Source organism: Triplophysa rosa, linkage group LG17 (assembly GCF_024868665.1).
Source record: "Triplophysa rosa linkage group LG17, Trosa_1v2, whole genome shotgun sequence".
Classification (NCBI taxonomy): domain Eukaryota; kingdom Metazoa; phylum Chordata; class Actinopteri; order Cypriniformes; family Nemacheilidae; genus Triplophysa; species Triplophysa rosa.
The window spans coordinates 10018890-10039325 of NC_079906.1; the positions used below are offsets into that span (position 1 = coordinate 10018890).

At 38.6% G+C, this 20436-nt stretch overlaps 2 protein-coding genes across 5 annotated transcripts in view; both read right to left on the reverse strand.

The window, feature by feature from the left end:
- aopep (aminopeptidase O (putative)) overlaps window positions 1–3813 on the reverse strand; it is a 71169-nt gene extending 67356 nt beyond the window's left edge. The window contains exons 1-5 of the mRNA XM_057356692.1: window positions 3759–3813; window positions 1613–2480; window positions 1370–1536; window positions 1145–1289; window positions 185–505 (exon numbers count right to left, since the gene is read on the reverse strand). Coding sequence (XP_057212675.1) covers window positions 185–505; window positions 1145–1289; window positions 1370–1536; window positions 1613–2340 — 1361 coding nt within the window. The 5' untranslated portion in view covers window positions 2341–2480; window positions 3759–3813. The remainder of the gene's footprint in view (window positions 1–184; window positions 506–1144; window positions 1290–1369; window positions 1537–1612; window positions 2481–3758) is intronic.
- Window positions 3814–4022: 209 nt separating this feature from the next.
- The window catches only part of dock8 (dedicator of cytokinesis 8), a 49595-nt gene continuing 33181 nt past the window's right edge, over window positions 4023–20436 (reverse strand). For all 4 annotated transcript variants that reach the window (XM_057357645.1, XM_057357644.1, XM_057357647.1 and 1 more), the window contains 26 exons: window positions 20265–20357; window positions 20084–20179; window positions 18769–18918; window positions 18562–18675; window positions 18076–18231; window positions 17846–17982; window positions 17317–17480; window positions 16978–17129; window positions 16081–16263; window positions 15813–15939; window positions 14997–15084; window positions 14760–14856; window positions 14541–14675; window positions 14291–14443; window positions 11545–11703; window positions 10412–10512; window positions 9620–9812; window positions 9311–9454; window positions 8833–8964; window positions 8588–8722; window positions 7676–7765; window positions 7253–7489; window positions 6928–7071; window positions 6297–6403; window positions 5396–5566; window positions 4023–5156 (listed from right to left, as the gene is read on the reverse strand). In XM_057357645.1, the coding sequence (XP_057213628.1) occupies window positions 5105–5156; window positions 5396–5566; window positions 6297–6403; window positions 6928–7071; window positions 7253–7489; window positions 7676–7765; window positions 8588–8722; window positions 8833–8964; window positions 9311–9454; window positions 9620–9812; window positions 10412–10512; window positions 11545–11703; window positions 14291–14443; window positions 14541–14675; window positions 14760–14856; window positions 14997–15084; window positions 15813–15939; window positions 16081–16263; window positions 16978–17129; window positions 17317–17480; window positions 17846–17982; window positions 18076–18231; window positions 18562–18675; window positions 18769–18918; window positions 20084–20179; window positions 20265–20357 (3510 nt within the window). In that variant the 3' untranslated portion in view covers window positions 4023–5104. The remainder of the gene's footprint in view (window positions 5157–5395; window positions 5567–6296; window positions 6404–6927; window positions 7072–7252; window positions 7490–7675; window positions 7766–8587; window positions 8723–8832; window positions 8965–9310; window positions 9455–9619; window positions 9813–10411; window positions 10513–11544; window positions 11704–14290; window positions 14444–14540; window positions 14676–14759; window positions 14857–14996; window positions 15085–15812; window positions 15940–16080; window positions 16264–16977; window positions 17130–17316; window positions 17481–17845; window positions 17983–18075; window positions 18232–18561; window positions 18676–18768; window positions 18919–20083; window positions 20180–20264; window positions 20358–20436) is intronic.

A 20436-nucleotide genomic window follows, 5' to 3' on the forward strand; every position in this document is an offset into this window, starting at 1 on the left:
TGAGAAAGTGTTATACCATACAAATAACATATTTCACCTTTAAGCTTCAACTGAGGTCAAACTGTACAACAAATAAACATTATTTAAAAATGCTACAACAGTACTTGCAACTCAAACAGAGTTATTACAATTTACATCTATAGGATAATAAACTTACTCATGCACAGAAATGCATCATCTTTACCTGGCCATGCCCAGGCTGGAGAAGCCTGAGGGAACAATGAGAACATCTAGGCGTGAGAATGGATGGACACCTAAAATGAGGTGGGCGGCAGTCAGACAGAGCGGCAGGAGGGGTAGAACCTGGTCTTCTGCCCTCTGCAGGTGATGGGCGGGGGCATATACCCGGTGAGGAATAACTGTCTGTGTCCTAGCAGCGCTGACCAGGAAGCGACAAGGATAATCCATGTGGGAGCAAACATATTGTTCATCACCATTTTGTTCTGATATAAGTCTCCTCTGATGTTGGTCTGTAGGTCCAGATTGTGAGTTGTCTAGAGAAACACTGCGATATAGAGAAATGCAGAATTTAAAAGGCAATGCATTATTTTCTATTCAAGGAAATGCCAGTTGCAATTTAAGAAGCAAAATAATACTAATAAAGTTTTAGGCTTTAGGTCTGCATGAAAGAAATGCTGCATTAAAGCAGCTTTGCTGTTGCCATGACACTTTCCTGTCAGTTTAACACAAGAATCGACAGATAGTCGATGACAGAAATGACATCACTGTTGGTTTTACTTTTACTTAAATGCTCAAAATTCTATTGCAACAACTAAGTGAGAGTATATTGCATTTTGCAAAAAGGATAAGGTGCAGAAACAAACAGAATGGCTTAATTAGCTTAACTATACACTGACATTCCAGTGAGATTAAAGTTCACCCAAAAATGAAATTTCTTTCATCATTTACTCATCTTCGTGTCATTCCAAACCTGTATGATTTCCTTCTGCAGAACACAAAAGAAGATATTTTGAAGAACATTGGTAACCAAACAACACTGGACTCCATTGCCTTCCATTGTATGGACATTTCTTAAAATATCTCCTTTTGTGTTCCACAGAAGTAAAGAGTCATACATTGACTGACATGAGGGTAAATAAATGATGATTTCATTTTTGATTGAAGTATCCCTTTAAGAACTTACACGGGAACTTGGACATGAGGTTCTTCTGTTTTCTCCACCTCAGAGTTGGAAGCCTTTACACCAGCCTCCAGCCACTGACCTACCGCTATGGTAAAGGTGGAAGCTGGCATTGGCATCGTGACATAATAATCCCACTGTAGAACACCTGCAAAATAAAATAAAGATCTTCAGCATTGTGCATAGTGAGAATCTAAAAACATCTGCTGAGAGAGATTTTAACTCTACCCGTCTCTGCAGGCTCAGGAAAGGCTTGATTTTCACCGCTCATTAAAAGAGTGTAATCACACGGCGCTCTTACACGTGCCTGCCATGTTGACATGGCAACAGGTGGTTCTTGGCATGGGAAGAGGGCTCTGTTGTTGATGGGCGAGCCCATGGTATATACACAGCATCTAGAGGTTCAAAATCACGACAACATCATATTCTGGAACCGCTTGTGGCTATATGTAAATATCTAAACTAGCATACCTGCCATCCTGGTCTTTCGTCCACCTCACAGAACCACCTGTGGGTTTAGTTTCATACCAGATTCGAAGAGCACACGGGAAAGCATGAGGGGACAAAACCCCCTCCTTCCTGATCTGAAGACTCCACTGATCCATGTGGAAGCGGAGAGGTTTTTCATGTAGGACAGCAGGGGAATGACTGCACTGGAGATATAGATCTTGTTGCTGTCTCCAGCTAGCTGAAGGCATGGAGACCAGCCTCCGTACCAGACTGGAAGATGGATGATCAGCATTTGCATAAAATCCCTGTTTGTCAAGTTCCTTTAAATGAGACACCGTGGTCACATCCACCTCTTCCACTCTGAACACCACTAGATCACAGCAATCCAGCACCAAGGTGAAATCGTCACTATCATCACCCCACGTGACATTATTGATGTCACTTCCTTCACTCAAATCTGATGGATTCTTGGTGGGTGTTAATTTATTTGGGCAAGGCATGATGGGAGATTTCGCATCATCTTTAGACGATGATAACTTACATACGTCTTGTACTGGTGTGTTTGATGTAGATCCTCTTTCACTTTTAACAGGCTCCAGAAAAAGAACAATACTGCCACCAATGACCATCCTTTGGAAGTGAACGGCCAGGTCAAGCGCATAGTGTCGAACAAGCATTTGGTTGGTGTTGGCCCGCAAGGGCAGATCATCTCTATTAGGGTCCAGATCAAGCTGAGGATTACTTTCCATACCTATTGGTATTCTATAGGTGGAAGTCTTGAAATATTAACAATATTGTAAGCAAATGTAGCAAACTAAATGCCATTCATATAACTCACAAAACTCCACACATTATTCGGTCTGCATGCTGTCCTGAGGTATTTAATAGCCTGTAAATAAAATGTTAAAGAAATCATTTAAATGTATCTACGTATCCTTAAGGTACAGTGCATAATGCAGATGTATGCATATTTAGGATTGTCACAATACCAGGTTTTCACTCCACAACATTTTTGTGACCAGAAACTTAATGATGCTAATAGTTGTGATATCTATTGAAATGAAGTAAATGATGCATTGAGTGAGTCAAATTAATCTTTAATTCACTCATAATAAGCAGCTGGGGAGTTTCTGGCTCTTAAAGGGGCAGTTCACCCAAAAATGAAAATTCGATTTCATTCAAAATCATTTACCCTTATGTCACTGCATACTTGTATGGCTCTGTTTTTCTGCATAACACAAAAGAAGATATTTTGAAGAAAGCTGAACAACACTGGACCCCTTTGACTTCCATTGTATGGACATCCACTGAGACATTTCTCAAAATTTCTTCTGTTGTGTTTCACAGAACAAAGAAAACAATACAGGTTTTGAATGATACGAGTGTGTATAAATGATGACAGAATTTTTACCTTTGGGTGACCTGTCCTGAGAGATGTTGCAAAATGTTAAAGGAGCGCAAACCCACCACCTACTAAGTGAAGTGTCAGATGTCATATGTTCGCTTGTGTGTCCTATAAATTAGTACTAAAAATAAATACATAAACAAAAAGTACTTGACATAAACAGTGTAACGTGCTATTGATCTAAAACACTTCAAATATTAAAGTACACCCTTTCCTGACAGACACGGTAAAAACTAAGTCAAATATTGAATATAGAAATAATAATAATTTCTATATTATAGAACTAATTGAAATACTACTTTACTTGGAACAATAGGAACGCATCCATATTTTAATGTCTTGGGACTACATCGTTTTAAAAGCATGTAAAGTGAATACGAGGTGATTGAAGTGGAAATGTGTCAACAGCAGCACAGAATCAGGCGCTAAATCACTCACATATCACCAAAACACTTAACTGTTACAGTAAATACTACTCTAGGGTGATGACAGGGTAATGTTCTTTCATTCCATACATGCGAGTACATTTAAAACTGCTGGGACAGGCATTTGACGTTAATGATTTCTACAATGGTATTAACAAAGTTACAACAAATCAGCTTTCCAAAAACTTTAGATTTCGGTTTCCACTTCTGCTTTTTCATTTTTTCTGCAGAAACATGCTAAAATACTGTGCTGCTACGGACCAACGAGTGTAAGCCACAGGACGACTTGCATTGCAGTATTATAAAGCTAAAGTTTCATTAGAGATGTTTCACGAACCTGTTTCTCCCTGTGACAGAACTTATCACGCGGGCCGCCGACGCTGTCGCGTTCAATGCACGTCATCACGCAGCACCAGGAAGTTGAGCTGGACCTCATAGGATTTACCTGCGATCTGCATATAGCCTGCCGTACTGTATAGAGATTGACGCACATCACCACTGAGGATATTAGTTTATACTGCAATAATAGCTTGTTATATTGCTAGAAATATATGATGAAATATATTTAAATATACATCAATCACAACAGGTTGCACGCATGTAGTTTTTATTAAGAAGTGCATTTTATTTGACACTATAAAAATATTTATATCGGTTTTTTTGTGCTTTCAGGCTGAAATAAGGTCTGCTGAAATCGTACCGACCTACGCACAAGATAATGTTAACAGAGCCAACATACAGATATCACAGTTTTCACAGCAGGTACATGTGTAACAGAGACGAAGCGTATGTACGCTAGTGCAAATCAGAAAAAAACCTATTGGAGAAGAATAAAAGAAACTGTCTACCGATACATTTATTGTTGACACAAAGGGAACTATTTTGGCACATGAAATAATACAACATGTTTTTTCCGCTATTTCCAGTCATTCATACAAAAAATACAAACAGGAAGTGGGGTTTTATTACACTGCATTTGTTGCTGATTCCTAATTCACTTTTATTTTGATAAGCCTAGTCACAACGATGGAATAGCCTAAGAATGTGAACTATTTTCTATAAATAAAATAGATCTATATATACACAACATGTTTTTTTCCATAAATCTCTGCAATTACAATATACACATAATAACACCAAGGATTTAAGTAATAATGATCTATGCTATTTTAGCTGTATGTAAACAAACATATCATGAGGTGATTACTTTCTCGTCACATATCCAGCTGTTCCTAAAAACATTTGACCAACGCTACATAGCACTGACACTTTTGACATTTCAATGGATTAGTGATATTAGTCCAGATTAGGTTTTATTTTTGAAAAGAAATCAGACAGATTTTTAGTCACATGAAACAAGTCCCTTTACCTATGAATGCAATGTTGTAACAAACTAAAGAAGATCCGAACCATAATCAGAATAATAATAAAAACACAGACCTACAGAGAAAACTGACCAGCTGAGGTTTTTTGTTCTAAAAATAACAACAAACAAATAAAACATATGTTCTGCATGATTTAAATTCTCCATATATACAGTATAAAGAATATAACAATTTTCAGGATTTTTTGTCCATTAAACTTTGCTCGAGTCATCTAAATATCAGCTGACAGAGCTGTTGTTTCCTGGCACGCTGCAACATCCTTCCCTTGATATTCTCTAGAGAGGCCATTCTCTTGACATCATGAATTTTCATCTGGTGTTCGACGGAGGCTGTGCCGTTTGAAGGAATCTCTGTTGGAAACACAATAGGGAATAGAAGTAAACCCATTATGACTGTCATTATGGCAGTCCTCACATTGTATACCATTAAAAAAATCAACAAGCATATTAACAAACAGGTGTGACTCTCAAATCATATTCTGCAGCTGTGTTAACAGCTATCGAAAACTAGCATAGAAATGAAACCGAGAGCATTTTCCGCATTCACTGATTGTTGAGGCAAAGTTCAAGAACAGCATTTGTTAATGTACCTATTCTCAATGCGAGGTTTGATGATGGGCTTGTAAAGCTCGGGGATTTTTCTCTCCAGCATGGGCCTGAGATTCTCTCTCAGTTTGTTGTAGTTCTTCTTCATCTCCTGCTGGTACTCCTTCTGATCGGCAGTGATGAGTTGCTTGTTCTTCTCCACGGCCTCCCCACACCTGCAGATATGCAATCACACAAGAAGAGCCACGAAAGAACTTTAGCATGGTACAGATGATGAATAAATCATCAGAGGTTCCTATTCATTCATAAAAAACGGATAAAATACAGGAAGATCAGAATAATTGTATTCAGTTTTATAAGAGTTACTGACAGCGCATTAGTGTTTGACCTTTATTACTACAATATCAAGTGCAAATAAATGTAATAACAAGAGCAAATAATGTATTCGTGGGTCTTTTACACAGGCTATAACGTCTTGGCATAAATGCTGAAAACTTGGCTGGAGAAGAACCGTGCCAGCCTGGATAGATTTTGTAGAAAAATAAACATTTTAAATGACTGTAAATATTTGTGTGCTTGTTGGCGCAGACCAAAACCTATCAAGAACCTTTCCATCTGTAAAAAGCGATGTGTAGTATTTCCACACAAGTTGCATACGTTCTGGGAAATATCACTGTATTCAGAATCCTAATTTGTTTCGAGTCTTGTATTAAACATTATGATTTTTTGCAAAACAAACGCAGCTGTGTGACATTAAGTCAGAGCTTTCCTGTTTCTATGTTGGTGGAAAACACCCTCAAGTGTCTTATTTCCACTTTCGAATAAACTACTTTAAACAAAGCTATAATGACAAAATGCACACTTCCATTTGTTCTTTGATTCCATCGTGGAAAACCAAGCGAGATCACGTTAATACATCTCTCTGGTTTGGAAACGGACACTCACCGCAGTATGAACTCTTTGAAACACAAACGCAGTTTGTTGTGATGACGGAAGAGCTTGGGGTCTGCCGGGATTTCGTTCAAGAAGACCTGGGCCACCTCCAAAGGACCCTGCGGAGACACAGAATTAGACGAGGAAAGAAAAGGCCCCCCTTTCTCCAGTGGGAGAAAATGAATGCTTCATGCATTGGAGGCCACAAGGTAAAGTCAACACATAAGGGAAAGATCATGAATAAGTCTTTGTGCGAGTGATGTCACCGTGGAGCCGGCAGGCGAGGCTTTGCCGCGCTCTTTGTGTGTTGTTTCTCCAAAGGGCATTTATCAAGTAACCGCATGCCAGATCCATGGGATTTGGATGCGTTTTGAACTTGACTGGTGTTGTAACTTGTCACTCGGTAGCCTCAGCCATTACTATAAATATAGTGTTCAGTGCTTCGGTATAAATCCATTAAGACCTAAAAATTTACATTACTCTCCTGACCTGTCCTTGTATTACCCAAAGGATTTACAACCACACTGGAGGCCTTTAGAAGATCCCTCAATTTGCAAGATAGTAATGGGCTGGCGGGAGACTGGGTGGCTGGATAAGCAAGCGTGTGTTTGTCTGTGTGTGTGCTTGTTTACACGGTTCAGACCTGATTAACAGTGGCTGTGACAGATCCCTGCAGAACCATTTGCAGCATCACGGCATCTGGCTTCTCTCTGTGCGTGGCTTCGGCAAGCTCTCGGGTCTTCTTCTGCATGTCTTCAATGGCCACCTCGATGGGTGTGAGGTCAAACTAAAGAGATTAAAACGATTTTTTGTCTTATTTGCTGCAGTTAGTTTTGCACAAGGTGACACCTCATACATCGCCCTTTGTGGGTTCAAACCCACAACCTTTTGGATACCATCTTATACGTATATTCACTGCCAGTACAGATGAATCAGATTAAGGGGATATTTTCTTGGATCATTCTGACCTCTTCCTTTTGAATGACGTTGATGCGCGTCTTGATGTAGGGGAAGGCGTGCATCGTGGTTAGGATGGTTTTCCGTTTGTACTGCTCATTCAGTTCTCCTCGGGGTCTCCCGCTCTTCGTGAATGGCGTTGTGTACATGAAGCGACGAAGGTTGAAGTTCTTCTCAAAGTTGGTAAGACGGTCCTTCATCTCATAGTCATCAAAGTAAGGCTCCACGAAGGTAATCTGTATGTATGCCTGATTGTTTAAGACAACACAATCTGATCAAGGATTCATCAGCATTTAGAGGAAGCATTGAAGGTAAAACTGGTTGAATGAGGCAATTGAGATTTGACTGCAGAGGCACTTAAAGGCCAGGTCATGCTGAAGAAAGGTTTTGATTGTAATCGTGTTTGCATTTGCACAGTAGTTGATAAGAAGTACCTTGTTGGGATTCAGTTTGTTTCTGTGTACCGGTGTTGAATCTTTAATCATTTCCAGAACTTCATCCCCAAAACACTGACTGTAGAAATTCTGATAAATAAGCAAACAAAAAGTTGACCTAACATACTGTACACCTGGCCAAACAAATGTAATCTGTCAAACAAGATTTAATCTGTCAAACAATTAATCGTGATTAACCGCATACGGAGTAAAAGTTTGTGTTTACATAATATATGTCTTATGTCTGCATTTATAGAACATACACACACGTGCATATACTGTATTCAAGAAAAATATAAAAATGAACATACATTTCCTGTTTATGTAATTTAAATGATTGGTAAATATAAATAAATACATGTAAATATTTCCTAAATATGTATACATGTATGTGTATGTGTTTTTAAATACAAAATAAATATGCACAGTACAGAGACATATATTATGTAAACACAAATTTTTATTCTGGATGCGATTAATCGTGATTAATCGCTTGACAGCCCTAATTTCTCTATATTGAAATTAAATAAAATTGTGACCTAAGTATTATTTTTAAAACAAATATTAGAAATGTTGCCTCAGGAATCAACTAAAATAATTCAAAGTACTAAAATGAACTGAAATAAATAAAAAACTAAACTAAAACTGAAGTAAATTCGTCTTATATAGCAACATAAAAAAATTATAAAATGAAATAAGGACATAATATAATTGCTGAAAATGTAACTAAAATGAACATGAAATTAAAAATATAAAAATTCAAATTCAAAATATGATTACTCTTATAGTCCTTTTTCCAAACAATCTAATTGAAACTTTTTGTAAAATATGCTTTCACACTTGATTCACTTGATTTTATCTTCAATGTACAAATGCAGTTCTGAACTTCACAAGGCTGCAAAAAAGTTTCACCTCGAGCCGGTGGGAAATCTCAGGTAAATGGGTGATTGCTGGCTCTTTGTAGATAAATTCCTGCTCATCCAAGTCTCCAAATTTAGAGCCATAAAATCCCACACGGAAGTAGGTTCCAAACATCCTCTTGTGACCCTGAAAAGTAAACAAACACATGCTTCGAACATGCATCAAGATCATCGTATGGCTTTACACAACTCCTTCCTGTCTGGCAGAATCATGTAGGAGACATTTGTATGCTTTACCTTCTGAATGATGTTCTCAAAAGCCCTTTGGAGTTTGTCGTGTGTGGAAGCGAGTTTCCTGAAATCTCTGTGAGCCTCCAGTATAGGAACGATTATCTTGTAGACTTCGTTTACTGCTTCAAATAAGCCACCCTGTCCAAAAACAATGATTTAGAAAGAAACAAACTACATTAGAAGTACAAAACTACATTAAGTAGTCTTACAAAAAAATTACACAAATATTTTAAAAACATCATTAAAAAATTGCACTGCATTTGGTATTGAGGAGGGGCAATGAAACAATATAAAATCTTTTTTTTCTATTATATATGTTGAATAAAAATGTCTTAAACATTTTGCACAGACAGAATATAAGAATCCCAATAAACTTAATGGCAAAGTGGTGCATGAAAAAATAAATAGTAGTAGTAGTAATAGAGTAGAGAAATATTTCTGAAGAAATGCAATCCTATCAAGCCTGGCTTTATGCACGACTCACGTTGCTGAATAACTCAGCGGCCTGTTCCAAAAGCCCAACCAGGCCATTTTCCGTGAAGTAGCGTCCCGAGCAAACCCCATCCTCATCTGGAGACAAGATGTCGTCTGAGACAGCCGACTCCTCCAGCACGTTAGGGGAGATGTTCTGGTGGGAGGGGAGACATTCATTTACCACAGTCAGACATGGTTCTCATTTGCACCGAGCCGTGTGTGAAGGGTTCGGGGAGCAGTCGAGACATAATTCACGCCTACTGTTAATATCAGGAAAGGAAGCCGATTCGAGCATTTCCCACTCGCAATAATAACTCACTTGAAAGGTGACGCTGCCCACCGGCAGGTATTTGTGATCCTCCAGCATGCTGAGATATTCAGCCACCAGGGCTGCAGCATGAACCAAACACATGGCTGATTCTGTGTAGCACTTCCTGGTGTTGTGCTTCTCCGCCATGTTTTGCAGCCAGGTGAGACGAAGATCTGGAGATGTCTGGTAGCCCTTTGCGATCCTGGAGTCGACATAAATAATGGGTTAACGCTCGGAGAAAATATCTGGATAAAAACCAAATAAATTCATCTTATATAGCAACATAAAAAAGAAACAAAAAATAATAATAAAATACAAAAGGACATCATATAATTACTAAAAATTTAACATAAAAAATACAAATAAATGCTATTTTAAAATATTCATAAAACTACAATAAAACCGAAAATAAACCATAATAAGTCTGTTATAGTTATATGCTGGCTTCATATATTGCAAAATAACTTAAATGTTTAATTAAAAAAATATTTTCCTTAAAGCCCTTCAGGATGATACAAAACTGCTCCTCTCTACATCTGTGTCCCGATCACACCGTCAGGGTTTATGAAAACTGTCAATAATGCCCTTATTTTCCAAATATCAAATAAAACTGTGGACTGGCATATGTGAGGCACACTACATGGTTACGATGCACCACTTGGTTACCATGGTAAGTCTAAAACAGTAGACAAACAGTAGAAACCACAGCAAAATGGGAAGCAGAGAAGAAAACCACAGGCCTGGCATCTTGAAAGCAGAAGCAGATTTTGTTTTAGCGACTGGAGAGTGTGTGTGCAGTACCTATACATGAGGTCCATGAGCATCTCAGGATCCTTCTGAAACTCTTTCATCTTAACTGTATCTGAGAGGATACTATTCAGGTTCCTCAAAAGTTCATCCACCTGTGGGGACAGAATTTGGTAATTCAGGCCTAATAATAATTAAATAAATAAATAAAATAATTTCTATAAAAATATTCAATAATACTTTAGATTTCGCTTATGGTCAACACGCTTGGTCCAAACTCAAACCACACTGTGCACGTTTACAGCTTTAACACATGTTATTTTCTGAGAGGTGTCCAGTACTTAAAGGGATTGTTCACCCCAAAATTAAAATTCTGTCATCATTTTTCAAACCTGTTTAAATTGTATTGTTCCACTGAACACAAAAGAAGATATTTGTAAGAATGTTTGTAACCAAACAGTTCAGGGGGAAAACAAAAAACCTTTTGTAGGAAACAAAACTACTATGGTAGTCAATGGTACCCCGGAACGGTTTGGAATCTTATTTTATTCTAAATATCTTCTTTTGGGTTTAACAGAACAAATAAATGTATACAGATTTAAAACAACAAGAGGCTGAGTAAAGGATGACAGAATTTTCTATCAGTTTAAATGTTTTTACTTTTAAGCACATTTTCAAGTATCTATACTTTACCAGTGTGTTTTACCTAAGATCAATTTTACTTTACTACTTTATAAAGTATATATCATATTTTTTACTATCATATCTTTTTTTACCTTTAAAAATCTAGCACTTTCGTACTTTGTTTTAAACTATTTTACTGGAGTTAAAGTAAGAAAGTACTAGATGTTTAATATACTTACAGTAAGTATCAAAGGTAAAAAACAAACAAAATGTATTTATGGAATGTAGTGTAGTAAAAAGTATGATATATGATTTTCAAAAGAAAATTTAAGTTTTCTAAAGTAAAAACACTCAGATACTTGATACTTTAAAGTACAGATGCTTGAAAAAATTACTGAAATAAAATTATTTAAGTACTGTCCACTTCTGTATTTTCTGCACTGTGCCTGATTTCATCTGACATCATTAACAAGTATTACCCCATTATTCTAATTCATGAGTTGCTGTCATTTGAACTATAAGAAGTTGCTTAAAACATTCAATAGCGGTCCAAGCTGGTTTACCTGTGAAGGCAGCTGTGTGGACTGTATCTCTGTGTCCTCTTCTGCATACGCAAGAATGGTTCTGAAAGAGCGCCGCAGGTACTCCTCGTGGATATCTGAAGACTTTCCAACCAGTGAGGCCAAAGACATCGTCACCTGCATCTTGACTCTAGAGAAATTCTGGAACGAAAAAAAATCAATTTAAAACAAAATTTAAAAAAACAAGCACTTTTTTTACATTACATTTTTTAAAGATGAGAGAAGTTTTATTTATATTTCCGTAAAATTTCCATCTACATCATTATTGTAGGACTTCATCCAAAAGAATCCAAACAGCATCAGAGAATGTTTGTTTTGTAGTATGTTTTATATGCTTCATGTACAAAAAACCCAAAAAATTCTATGGTTTGTCCACTTGTAACGCATCAGCATCAATATCTCACAAAAGCTTGTAAACTGCTTAAGATTTCCTTTCCAGTGCCCCGTGTACCAGTAACCTCAAGCTGTGTCATTTATCTGGCTTGGCCCTGCTGAGGTTATCGAAGGTTACATTGTCAAATACAGGTGTTAGGCTGTGAAAGAAAACGCCACACTGCCATTGGCCATCGCTGTCACAGCCTCAGATCATTGATTCCGAGGGTGGTTTGAGCCAGGGGCTGCAAAAGCTCCATCCATCTTGCTTAGCATCAGGAAACTGCAAAATGATCTCCCATTAACCCCTGTATAATTGCCAATGGATCATTTCAATGGCACCATTATGTTAAATTGAGCGTATGTGTGAGGCATCTGAAGACGTCACAAATCTCACATCTAAGTTAGTTGTGCCGTGAAGAATGGCTCGAGATCGACACTACAGAGACGATGAATGTTATATTTGCACTGGAAGCCCATGTGCCTTTTTAGTGTAATAATCTAATGCGAGTCAAATAAAATCACAAGGTTACATTAATATCTCAAATGTTTCTCTTATACCGCCACGACATTGGATGTAGACAATTGTGTCTATTTATAGTTTTCCTCAGGATAGTTTGAGGAAACAAATTGATACTTAAATAAAACATAACTGACAGATAAAGTTTTTTCTCTGAAACATATCAACAAACCAGGGCTGGGCGGAGTTTAGTGATATGTCGCTAAAAGGAAACAACAGGACATATTCAAGGTTACGCCAACGGCTGGGTCGAATGCTGGAGCCTTTTACAAACCAAACAAGCAAACAAACACACAGACAGGGAGAGAAATCCATCCTTTGGCCATTAAAGATGAATGAGATGGCAAACAACATGGCCATCTGGTGGGGTAGGGCTGAGGGGGGTGAGAAATCGAGTCAACAAAGGAAACACTCCAGCCATCAGCCCGGTGCACACAGAGATGGCCGGTGAATAGTGACAGGCTGGTGTTATCAGCAGACAGACAGACGGATGAATAACATTTACAGAGACCGTCTGCAGTGCTACATCTGCGTCATTTTAAGAGAGAAGAGGCAGTGACGTAAAGGTGGCGGTGATTTTATTTGTGTGGTGGTCATTTTGTTTTGGTTATTGGGGGTGTTTTTGACATTAAGATCAGTGATAAATAATAATGTGTGAAAAATCACTGCAAAACTGCAATAGTATTTTGGTCTTGTTTTTTAGTACAAATGTCTGAAATTCTTTAAATTCTTACATTTAAATACAAAATGAGAAGCAAAATGACGCAAGTTGTTCAGTCTTGTTTTCTGAAAAACATTATCAACATTAAGTGAGTTCATGCTTTAAACAAGCAAGCAATATCTGCCAGTGGAGTATAGAAACATATTTCATACCAACATAATTCAGGTTTCAGCTTGATTCAAACTTTATCTTACCCCACTGTCAGATATGTTGCTTGTTTTAAGCATAAACTTACATAATTTTGTTATATTTTTTAGAAAAACAAGACTTAATATCTTAGTCATTTATAATAGGCATTTTGCTTGTCAAGTAGATTAGAGATTTTTTTGCCAACTACTAATAAGACAAAAATACAAAGCAAGAAATTCATTTTTGCAGGTTAAAATTTTTTTTTCAAAAAATTCATTTTTAAAACATGTTGATTTCTTTGAAATGTTTTTTTTTTGTATTCACATTAGTTTAATACAATTTTCAGAAAAGTTTAATTTAATCACTACTGCTATTTGAAAGTGCAGCTGTGGAAAAAATGAAGAGACCACTGCAAAAATATTTTCAGTTTTTCTAAACGTACATTTATATAATGATTCTTTTTGTTTCCTTCGGTGAACTAGTTACAACATTTCTCTCAAATTACAAATAAAAATGTGTTTTATTTCCATTTATATGCACAAAACTGAGACGGGACAAAGGGGTAAAAATGACCAAAATATGCAATGTTTGCAGATCTTAAACACTGCAACAAAAGAAAGTGAACAAAATGAAGTTCATATGCATGTTTAAACAACATATTAATAATGTTTTTACATGTATCTTAGGATCAGATCAAAAATGAATATATAATGAAATACTACCTTCTCTTAGTAGTTCGCATTGCTGTTGGACTTCACAGTACAGTATCTTACTCCAGAGGTTTGTTTTTGTTGAAATTAAACAGATACTAGACTGGAATTGCCACAATATAGGCATAAATGCTGATAACGGCAAAACTGGAGTGGTCTCAATTTTTTTTCCGTGGCTGTATATTAAACTGCATTTAATAAAAATCTTTTATACGCATTGCAGCACTGCTCTGTATCTCATGATCAAGCATAATAGTGTTTGTATACGAGTCTTACACTGGCAGAGCTGTAGCTGTATCTCATGATCAGGTATAATGTAGCACAAGCTTGACTCCTGTTGCCGTCCACACAGCTGCTGCAGTAATGGAGAACTTTCTGACACAGGTCTGCACACTGCTCCGCCTCCTCCTCAAACAACAAGTCTCCAAACTAAAAAGCACCAGCAGATTAGAGTGGCTTTAGCAGTAGGGTGGGAGAGCTTTATTGGGATTACACATAACGTTGCCTACCGCACATGAGTCTGTACCTTTACTATGAGAGCCCGTAAGGTGCTGAAACAGTGTGACAGGAAGGTGTTGCTCTGACTACAGGTGAGGGAATGCAGCAGCACCTTTAGTACTCCACCAACCACATTATCCTTACAGTCTGCCAGAGGAACCGCCTGAGAGACAGAGTCACGTGTTGTTACTATCAACAAACCAACAGAAAAACAGTAGGCTTTGTGTTTCCATGTGTTCTCTTTTACCTGTACTATCATCTCCAGCAAATCAAGGACTATGAGGTTGGTCTCAGTGGCCAGATTACCACAGATTATGGCCTCTTGATCCAGTTCCGCTTTAGATCTGAAAAAAACAATAATACCAAACAGTAGGCAAAAAAAGAAATAAATTCAGTTGGGAAAGTAAAAACAGTAGAAATGTCCGTAAGCCCTGCAGGTTAAATGGATTTGATCCGTGAAAGGACGGTATTATTTTCCGCTCACTTGTCCTGTCTGTCATTGGTTTGGCGCCATTGTGTCAGGTCTTTCCTCCAGCGCAAGTTCTCTCTTTGACCCATCGTCCTGTCGTTACCTTCCACAAGACACAGCCAACATACAAAGATGGGACATATTTAGAAAACATGTAAACAAAGGAAGTCTGTAGAGTAGACAGCATTTTAGGTAAAACAAGAATTGTGGAAAATAAACAATGCATTCATCATTCTTGTACGTAATGTACTTGTGTTTTATAAGGTTTCCACTTCAAACTGAGGTTTATTCATTTTACGCTACAAAATGGACCAAAATTAATCACATTCTCTATAAACCTTGTTTTATGAAAGAAATTATAGGAATTAAGCAAGATCATGTTAAAAATAATAAAAAGGTCTAATCTTAAAAAAGGAACAGTTCACCCGAAAACGAAAATTCTGTCATCGTTCACTCACCTTCGAGTTGTTCCAAATCTGTATCAATTTCTTTGTTCTGATGAACACGGAGAAAGATATTTGAAAGAATGCTTGTAACAGTTCTTGGTCACCATTGACTACCATAGTAGGAAACATTACAATGGAACTGTTTGCTTTCCTACATTCTTCTTTTGTGTTCAACAGAACAAAGAAATTTATAAAGCATTTTTCCTACTATGGAAGTTAAATTCATACAGATTTGGAACAACTTGAGCGTGAGTAAATGATGACAGAATTTTCCTTTTTGGGTGGACTGTCCCTTTAAGGCTGAGTAAAAGGTGACAAAATTGTCATTTTGGGCTAAACTTTGCCTTTAAATGGAAAACTAAAAAGTAAATGAGATGAAGCTCACCTCCCACCCTTTTCATCATCTGCCCCCTGGCTCCGATCCCTCCCAACAGAGCCTCCTCCAGACGTGCCTTAGCCTGCTGAGACTTATGCAGGGCCTGTGTGCTCACCTTATCAGAACTCTGCTTCCCCTACACAAACAAACCATGTGTTCGTCTTTGTAAAAGCAATCCAGAAGATAAATCCGTATCCTCAAACTACTTCCTGTCACTCTGAGTAAACAGTTAAAGTTAGCAAAAGATCAAAAACAGAGAAGGATGCTGAATATTAACCCTGTACTCGAAGCAGGAGATGCAGATGGCGAGCAGTTCCAGCAGGCGGCTCATCTGAGAGGTGGGCACGTCTATGGTCCAGCGCTGGACCAGATTCTGGTCCGCGTTCTTGATAATCCACAGGAAACACATCAGCAGATTGCGGCTGGTCTCTGCCGTCAGCATGTTAGTCGTTTTCCCCGTCTGGACAAGAAGACATTGACGGAGAACATTGTGTTAAGACTCTTAGTAGTGATTTAGTTTCTTTGAAATCATTAGAAACTTAACAAAAACACAAACAGACAAATAGTTCCTACACTTATGACAAGGCTCTTTGGAATAATTCATTCTCATTGGTCAATCACAGTGTAACGAGGAAGGCGGGACGAGAGCCGTGAGGGAATGGTGCGAGGCCGGTGACGTGAGTGATAATGAGTGTCAGCTGCGCGTTACACCGGTCTCGCATCTCTCACGGAGGAGCTAAGGAAGCATAAAAGGACGAGCGACAGGAGTGTACGAGGAGAGAGGACCAGGCCTGGACATTGTGTTAAGTTTTATTTATGTTTGTGTGGCCGGCAGTTGACCGTGAGGTAGCTGTCGGCCCTTTACTTTCGTTTTGTTGTTGGCTTATTTTATTAAAAGTTTGATTTAATGTTCGCCGGTTCCCACCTCCTTCCTTTGAATGTATTACACACAGCCTCATGCTTTTAAATATATTTGTATACTTACTGCTAAAGTGTATAAGATAAAAGTGTATGTTCCTACATAGCTGTTTTAAGTCAATTCAAATCAATATTTTACATCTCTTTTTTATTTATTTGATAAGAAGCCAGATGCAGTCACACAAAATCATTTCTTGACTGACAGGCCTTACAAAAATATGCATTATATTATAAATCATGCTACTTAAAAACTTACCACAGAAGCCATAGACAGCAGCGCGTTCCTTGCCAGGGTGTTGAAGGGATTTCCAGCTATTGCCATGGCAACAGACTGATTGATGGGGGTGACGCTATCAGGGTCATCCTCGGGCCCGCCCGACTTGCCTTTACCACCACGCGAATCAGAAACTGTGAAGGCAACAAATGAATCGGTCTAAAAAACATGAATAATTTCAAACTCCCATAATGCACCACAAGAGAGCCATAATCAAGCACTTTGGCCCACTGGCTAAAAGAAGCTATTAAATCTAACTGAGATTAACAACTGCACTACCAAAAACAGACGCCTGGGAGAGAACTCTTAAGTGTGGAGTACCTGTGAAGTCAAGGTAATTGATGGAGTCAATGATGATGCCCACCAGGGGGAGGTAGAGAGCGGCGATCTTAGCCTTGACCTCGGGCCTTGAGCAGCGCTGGTCCAGATCGTGAGCGCATAATAAACTGTAAGTGGCATTAATGGCTTTTTGCTGGACTCTCCCCCTGCACACACACACACACACACACACACAGCATCAAAATATAATTCAAATGAATATAATTCAATTTCACTTTATTGTTGGAATTTCCTCCAAAATGTGTCTCACGTCCCACAGCGCTTACTGTCCTACAATAATTCATGTCCATACATTAATACACATCCACATCACGACACAATAACTTTGACAATACCCATAGACCCCCATACATTCTGATCTATTCATTTTATCGACTGATACACAAAGGATTTACGTAGCCTATTCAGCCTAGCGTATGGTACTCTCAATCTTCTATTTGAAGGCAGAAGTTAATTCATTTGTGAATTTCTAGTTTTTGCGCTATATATTTGCTTATTGATGGTCACCCACCCCTCAGACTCCATGTCCAATGCGGAACTGAGCTCGGTCAGGAGCAGAGCGGTCAGGTAATGGCGCTGCCTAAAATCCTGCGACAGGTCAAACATGGCTGCAATCTTATTGTCTTGAAAACTGCACGAGCTGGAGGTCTGGTGAGAGAGACACACAGGTTTATCAGCCACTGTTTCCAAACACGGAGTATCGGATGGGTTGAGACACTAGACACTACACGGCAGAATGACCTGCGAGGAGGTGGAGGGAGAGGGGGAGGCGGGAGCAGAGGCAGGGCTGCTGAAGAACAGACTGAGGTTGAGGTAGTGCTCGTGACTGCACAGGACCCTCAGAAACTCAAGCCTCATGCTGATTAAAGTCGCCATGTTCACGCTCTTGGCTGCCATCTGGATGAAAGGAGAAGAGATAAAAAACAGAGAGGTTTTACGTTTGAATTGAAATCTTGATCCTATTCTTGTTCTCTCCATATTTCGGCACCACTTGCATTTAGTAAGCAAAACCTTTTATCTTAATTCATCTTGATTGTTTTCTTTTTAACTAAATTCTGTGTTTGCTCTGCACTGCGTTTCCAATTATTTATTTTAAATGTCGTGCCAAAAAAGTTTAATTGGACTTCTACAGAGCGAGAATGAGAGAGAGTGTGTTTGTGCCAGAAATGCTCTGAATAATTGAATGCTGTTAAGATAATCAATAGTAAATAAGATGAGCGTCCTCACCTGGTTGCAGTAATTCTTCACCAGCTGAAACACAAAGCCACGGTCCATAAGAGACATCAGGTCATAGAGGAAGAACGCCAAGCTGATGTTAACCTTCTCCGCCTGCTCCAGATCCTGAAGATAAACACACACGTCTCTTTTGAACATCACAGACACACCACATTCGTCCATCTACGATACAGGCACTGTTGTCCTCGATTCAGTCACCTTCTGCTGTTTAACCAAAATGTTCCCGATCTCAGCCGTGACCACATTGACAATAGTAGTGATGTCATCTTTAAAGCGGTCTGAGAATCGATTCCATCGAGCGATTGTCTTTTTGTCCAGCTGAGACACATGTTGACTCATGGCCTTCACCTGGAGAGCATACACATACAGAGTTGCCACGGTACCATAAACACATCTTATTATACTATATCAGCTGAAGTATCACGATACCAAGTAGTATCACGATGCTGTGTCATGTTCATAATTGAAATCTACAAAATAAGCCAAATTTCCTTAATACACAGCTCTAAATGAAACGTTTTGTATTTAGTATAGTAAACTGTATTATAGCGTTCAAAACAATATTTTGCAGTATTAACTCATTTGTGCAAATTCTGTAGTATACGTTAATATTTACTATGGTAAGACTCAAAAACACGAGTGTCTAGGAATTTTAGTTTACTGTAGTAAATACTAAAGTATACTAGAACATGTCACGTGGGAACTAATTTGCCACAAATTTCATTTATACAGCAATTTGTTTAAAGGGAAATGTTAGGCTTACTTTAAATGTGAAACTAGCGCCGTGCACACACACTCATGCCTCGTTCACATTACAAGCGATGACGCGACATCCCATACATTTCAATGGAGAACTGGTGACTTTCGGCGACATGAGCAGTAGCAACCGACGCGAAAAAGTTGAGAAATGTTTAACTTTATGCAAATGAGGAGTGACTTTTGGGAGCGACAGCCAATAGGAGAGCTAACGTGATTCTTCTCCTCTCAGCTTCTGCAGTGAACGTCACCAGCAGTGGGAACGCCCGCAAGCAACCCCTTGCGACTTGCAGTGACAAAGTCGCTTGTATTGTGACGAAAGCAAAAAACGGCCAGTAGGTGGCGGCAATTTCTTTACTGAGTCAGGGAATCATTCAACCAATTCGTTCGAAATGACTGACTGATTTATTCATCGACGAAGCAAGTGTCTTGATGAATGACTCACTGAATCATTATCTCATCCGAGTCGTTCAAAACATAGATTTAGGAGAGAAACACCGCAAAAACGCAGATGTAACGTTAAGTGTTCAAATGAACATTAATGCGCATATGTAACATTATGTACTGTACTACCATATTACCGTTTTAAAAAGAGAGCAGCATAACAGGTATTTTGAAGCTATAGCACCGCGATGCTACCGTAGCACCGGTACACCGTGCAACCATACACAATAAGCACTCAACAGCTTATATTTAACAAATGTTGGTTTATCAGCATAGATCACAATCTCAGATCATAATCAGATTTCCCTCTTACAAGAAGCTCAAAGAAGAACCAAGCATATTTGTAGACGTTCTCCCGGCACACTCCGGTGCTCACCACCATCTGAAGAGCCAGTTCCTCATGGAATAACTAAAAAGAACCAGACACAAATGAATCTTGTTAACAAGTACAACATCCGTCAAAATGACAGATGATCTTGGGTGATCTTGTCAACCTTTTTGTTTGCAGGTCGTGTGCTTGCACAGGTCTGAGCAGTGCTGGGAAGGTTTACAGCTGTGGAAACCCGACTGCCCGGGTGATTTAAACCCTGGTGGAGATCAAAATGTGGATGCATAAGAAAAAGAACAGCAAAAGTGCATATGCGTGTATAGAGTTCAGGTCATGTA